Raw genomic sequence first — 6252 nt, 5'->3', positions numbered from 1 at the left:
CGTTATTTCTTTTTTTTTGTTTTGTCTAGCGGCTCGTTGAAGCTATTGATGCTATTGACGCCGCCGACCGCCGACAACACACGTACGTACCTTTGCAAGTAGCTACGTCCGCCGCTTGGAGTCTTTACTGTGTATAAAAGACATCGAACGAGAACTAACGCGCCCTGTGTGCTTTCAATTCGGCTGAAAGGCGCGCGGCTCGCTGGGCTCGTCTCTCGCCTGTTCTCGGCCGCTGGCCGCCATGTTTCATAAGGAACACGCTCGAAATGGTTTTGTGGAAGGCAGACACGGTGTAGCGTGTTAAGTTTACACAGCACCTCCTGTGTAGACGAAAAACACAGATGGCCTCGTGTAAAACGAACACGTTTCGACGTGTCCGCTATGGGACAACGGTTTACACGTCTGGGCGTGTTATTTTTGCTAACAGTGTAGATACAAGATGTTGATCATTGGTACCAGTGGCCATCACCGACTTGTTAAGCTTGGTCCGTTCCCGCTTCCGATTTTCAGTATCGACGTCGATCATCGCCGCTACCTTCTACACTTTTGCAGCACGAGCGACGTCGCGATCGAAAATAGCTAGCAGAATCTCATCATGCTTTTGGCGTCCATTCTGCGGCGTTCATGCAAATAAATCGCCGCACTTCAAATTATTTACGCAAAGTTTAGGGGCGTAATGAGCCTTGATAATTTCGCTCAAGTGATTAAAGTGGTATAAGACATTGCCATGAGGACGTATAATCGACCATTTCAACGCGAAAAAGAGTATGAAGAGTCACACAGATGCCGACAACGTGACATTCCAATGGTTTGTTGACGCGGTGCTTCTTGCCCGCACCACATTGCGCATGCGTTAGAACTGTCGTCTGCTCTCTCAAACTTGTCTGCTTTTTGTCGTCAGCTCGTCCAAACGACAGCGGCCCGTAAACCAAACGTTGAACCGGTAATTGCGATAAGAAGTAAGTGCAGGCCTCAAAAGACTTTTGAAGATTGGTTGGGGTAAGTAGGCTAAATGTAAACAGTAGATACAAGATGTTGATCATTGTTACCAGTGGCCATCACCGACTTGTAATGCCCGACTCTACTTGCGGTTTTCAGTATCGACGTCCACCATCTCAGCTACGGTCCATGCTTTTGCAGCCCGAGCGACGTCGCGACTGAAAATAGCGAGCAGAATCTCATCGAGGGGGTCAGGCTTTAGCGCCCATTCTGCGGCATCCACGTGAAATGAATCGCCGCACGTACATTATTCACGCGAAGTTTTGCGGTGTAACGAGCCTCGGTAATTTCGCTGAAGCCGCTAAAGTAGACAGACATTGTTAGGAGGACGTAGAATAAACAATTTCAACGCGAAACAGAGCACGGGGACTCACACCGGCGCCGGCAACAACGCAATTCAGTTGTTTGTTTATAGGCGACGGCGAGCTTCTTGCCCACCGTCCACCGCGCATGCGCGGCGCCGGTGGCGTCCGCTAGGGGCCCTCCAGTTTGTTTGTAAACATGAGTTGGTGTATATGATTGCGAGCATGCAGTTGAGAGTTCGTGTTTAAAACTGAAATTGACAGGAGGTGCTCCTATTATTGAATATTGTGATATTTTCCCATTGGTGTACTCACACCTTACCACATATACACGAGTACTTTGCTGCGGGGAATGAGCGCCTTTCGTCTCCCACTTTTTATTGTTTGGCCTAAATAAATTGGCACAATGTTATTAGTCCGCCATTTGTAAATGTTTATGTTTATCCAATAGGCGCCTTCTTGAAGCGGGCTTTACAGAGCAAAAAGATAATAAATATTAAAATTTCCTTTCTTTGGAGCGCATCTTCTGGACAGAGTATCAGTGTCATACACTCCCAATACGATCTCATAACTGTGATAATATTTTTAGCGTTGCTTAGTGTCTCTGGAAGGATGGCCGCCCATTTTATAAATACGATAAAATGACTTTCACCCTATTCTGAGTCGAAGAGTTCGTTGGCCAAAGGTAAACAGACGGCTAATAGGGTATCATCCGGATGCTTTCTTTTAATTTTTATTTGTGTTTGATTTCATGATGGAAAATGAATGCACTGATTGAGGATGGGTTGCGGTTCCGAATTTTCCGAATGCGGTTCCGACGCAGATACAATGTCTGCGAATGCTGATCGGATGCGGATGATCAAGCTCTTATCCGCGCAGGGCTCTACTTATAACAAATCTGAAGAAAGAACTACTGCACATGTGGAGTACAGTAGTAATACTAAAAGAGAAACAACTTGATTTTTCTGATTAGCTAAAAAGCCTTATTTGCTTTTTTTCGCGTTCTGATTTGCTTGCAATAAGGCATTACCTTTCTTTTGTTTCTTTCTTTCACGTTTTAATTACCTTGCAATAAGACGTAATGTAAATCACGAACGAGAAGGAAGGTAGAAAGAAATCTCAATAATCTAATTTGCTCAAAAGAACGCAATGCTTTTTTCTTTTTTCTTTTTGTATTCAGCCTTTTATAACTATTTCTTGCTTAATTATTCTTTGATAGAAATACAAAACAAATGCATATAGAAAGCTTCAAATGATAGGCAAACGGTAAATAAGGAGCTCTTTCTTTGATTATTCTTACCGGAAAGGTATGATTTAGAGGGCCATAGAAAAACTGGTCTGATATAAATCATCATAGTAAACCTGTACTTACCTGAATCACAATATAAAAAAAATAATTAAAATCATGCTTTAACTCATCATGATTTTTATTCTGCACCCTGCTGCTCGCGCGTGCATGCTTTCGAAATGTTTTACGTGACTTCCACCAGTATCTGTCAACAACTTCTGGATAACCTGGACATATGTAATTGAAATCTCAATAATGTGGGGATGCCCTCTCAAGAGTGTAGATCGAACACGTCTATGATAACAACGCCTTGCTGCTTGGATTTCTTACGTCACCTAGTAGAGGCCAGCGCGCGTCGCGGATTAGATACGAATGAACCCCGTCAAACGTGGACGCAGCACTCGCGTCCAATCCGCGCCCCACGCTGGCCGCCGATAAATGACGTAGGAGGTCCAGCGGTACGGCCTTGTTATCGTGAAGGTGTTTCACCGGCGTGATCTTGAGAGGGCGGCACAGATCACTGTTGCAAAGCGATAACCGGGGCCTTTCCGCGTTTCCACTTCTGCAGATAAGGGCCAGCCGGATAAACGGTCTCTTGTTTTATCTGCCGTATTTTCGCTTGGCGCGTCACTGTACGTTGGTAGAAGTCGTGGGACGGTGTCCTCCGCTCAATCCGTCCGCGCGTGGCTGTCGTAGAAGAGGGACCCGAAGAGAAAACCAGAACGCGCACCGGAATGCCTTACCCAGAGCGCTTCCAGGACCAGCCGCCTTCGACGAGGGAGCCGGTAAGACGCCTAAAGACCTTGCCAAGTAACCCCCCACCTGTGAAGATGTAGACCAGGGGTTCTCAGCCATGGATGTGTCGGGGACCCCTTGCGGACCGCTGGCAGTGATTGGGGACCCCTTCCAGCCGGGGGGGGGAAGGGGGGGGGGGAGGGGGGGGGGAGGGGGGAGGAGGGGGGGACGTTAGTAAGTTAACACGTCTGGAGCATGAAACAGGTGCCTTTTATTGCTACGTAGCAGAAAAACAGAAAACAGGTGCCACATCACTTCATTCTGGTCAGTTCATCAATACGTGGCACACTCGCGCTTCAAACTACAAAAAACGTGCCAACTAAAAAAAAAAAAAATTTATTGAGGGTCTTGCGGACCCCAGAAGTGGCTTCGCGGACCCCCTGGGGTCCGCGGACCCCTATTTGGGAACCACTGATGTAGACGATACTTCCTGCATCGTTTATCTTTTACGTAATGTCTTTTGCAGAAACCCAGGGGATCCTAGATTCAATTCCCACCCTTGCCCGTTTCGATCTGGATGTGCGTCGTAGCGGCGTGCGGTCGTGTGTCACTACTGCCTGATGCACGTTAAAGGACCCAGGCTAGTAGTGGCACTGCAGTGGCCAATTTTCTCATTTACAACTGAGACACCAGAACCCCCTATTGGGGCTGACTAACTTCCAGCTCTCTAAACATACACACGCGACACAAATCAATGTCCTGATTTTCTGACGGGTATCTATAGTTGCTCTCCCCACAAACGTAAGCGTATTAGCTGCTGCTACATCATGCATGCTTAAGCCCTAATTTTTTTTAATCGATGCAGTGGCCTTGCCATTGAGGAGCGGGTGTCGTTATATCATCCTGATGCGAATCGGCAGTAAAATATTTTCGCCAGCTGCTCTTGCGATAAATACTTTGTTTCCTTTAAAAACTAACTTTCCAACAAGATGGTTTCGCAGTATACTTGCTAAAGTTTCTTCTGGTGTTCATTTGATGACCAATTTTGATCAATCTGACGTCAAGTAGCACCGAGAAAGAAATTTCCTTCGGATTTTTGGGCAACTCTATGTTTTCGGTGTTACTTTTCACATTACTTCGCTTAAGCTCGCAACATAAATATAGGCTGGTACGTGATCTTGTCTAGTTCAATCCCGGCGTTAGGCCAAGTGCAGTGCTTAAGTTAATTTTTCTCCTACCTTTCTATTTGAAGACGTTCTACGTGGATCGCGTTGTTCATGAATCTAACCCGGACTTCTGCTTATCTCAAATACTCTACTCAAGATACTGTATTTTAATACTTTTTGAAGTATCTTGGTATCTTGCAGATACTTTTGATCGAGAGTGTTTGATACTGTATTTTAATTACATTTCTGAGCATCTTGTACTCATTACCTTAAATACATTTTTGATATTTTGTCATTTTCCAAGTTTTTCGGTATGAAGTGGCGTCGGTGTGGCACGAGCAAACGTGAACATTGTTTCGAGCAACCATGTCCTGTGGAAAGCTCCAGTAAGCTACGGTGGCTTAGATTGAGCTTGTGATAAGATTGGTTTTATGCTGATTGTGACTCATATCTCACCCCAAATTCGTACAATGAGGGTTTTCCCCTCGCTTTCGCAAAGGCGCCCTTTGTCTCTCAGAGTATCTGGCAAAAAAATTATCAAACAAAAAGGGTGGTTTTATGGAAGCAAAGATTGCCACACAGAGGCACAACGCTGAACGCGAAACGACCCACGACAACAATGCAGACTTCAGTGTCAAGAAAATAACAAATAGTTTGCTTAGTGTATATTTTATTCTCCTACAGCAAAACGCCGAGGACTCTTTTTTTACTTTTCTTTTTGTCGTTAGTCCGGCGCTGATTGCTCCCGCGAGCACTATCTCTAAGCGAAAATTGATAAACAGAGCACAAGACAGGAAACTAACTACAGGCAGGATTGACCTCTTAAAATGCCAACAAAGTGTCCCCCAACGTTGAGTGCCTTTCTGAACGCAACCTACTTGAAGAAGGTGAAACCAGTGCTGTGGCTATTATGTGGGCTCTCTTTGCTGTCCATTCACACATTTCCGTATCTAAAATTTCTTTATAGTAAACTCCCCATATAGGGAATATGGATCGTACTTAAACGATGCGTCCAAGGTGCGTCGTAGGACGTGATATTAAAGGATGTCACTATAACTAAAATGACTTTTTTTTCAGAAATATTTCGTAACATCTATCCGTGATATCCTGCTCCTTATAGGTAAATATCAGTGATATCCAGCTCGTTGGAGATCTAAGTTGACTGCGCAACCCTCGCATGCGAAGAAAAAGAAACTAATTTTGCTAAGGAAACGAATCTGAAAACATTTTCACACAGCGCAACTTGCTTATATTATATCTGGCATTGGTTATAGGACTATAATGAACAACATACATGCCCTCTCAAAAAAAAAAAAGGTCGTCACGATTTTTGAAGTTTGGAGGTTGAAAACCTCACAATCGTTTTGATGAATGTGGCGAAGGAGTAGGTTTCCCTCCGGATGCGTTGTCAGGCATATGGATATATTTTTTGATAAGAAAAGTACACATAACATAACTTGAACGGCCGTAGAGAATACGGAATCCAGGGACCTTCACAGCGATCCCCTGCCTTGTTGACTCATTTTGATAAGGGCATGGGGGCGGTACCACTGATCAGGCTCAAAAGCAAGCAAAATTAAACGTTCGTATTTACACTGCGTGAGGTCGTTTTGCCTTTGAGGTATGGCGATTCTGATTTACGGTGTAGATGATTATGATACATTTAGACGACTGTTCTGACTGTCAATGAGAAGTAGCACTACTCGATAAAGCATCAACATTTCTGTGTGCAAACGCGTCGCTGGTAGCTCCTGGCCTCACA

The 6252-nt window shown here is 44.8% G+C and overlaps 1 protein-coding gene across 1 annotated transcript in view; it reads left to right on the top strand.

Annotated features, from left to right (window-relative positions):
* The first annotated feature begins 3129 nt into the window (after positions 1 to 3129).
* Positions 3130 to 6252, top strand: part of LOC8026657 (excitatory amino acid transporter 3) — a 57832-nt gene continuing 54709 nt past the window's right edge. The window contains exon 1 of the mRNA XM_029971296.4: positions 3130 to 3374. Within this exon, the coding sequence (XP_029827156.2) occupies positions 3324 to 3374 (51 nt within the window). The 5' untranslated portion in view covers positions 3130 to 3323. The remainder of the gene's footprint in view (positions 3375 to 6252) is intronic.

This window comes from Ixodes scapularis, unplaced genomic scaffold, assembly GCF_016920785.2.
Source record: "Ixodes scapularis isolate PalLabHiFi unplaced genomic scaffold, ASM1692078v2 PGA_scaffold12__126_contigs__length_90152505, whole genome shotgun sequence".
NCBI classification, from domain to species: domain Eukaryota; kingdom Metazoa; phylum Arthropoda; class Arachnida; order Ixodida; family Ixodidae; genus Ixodes; species Ixodes scapularis.
The sequence above is the reverse complement of the archived record's forward strand: the minus strand, read 5'-3'. Positions and strand labels throughout refer to the sequence as shown.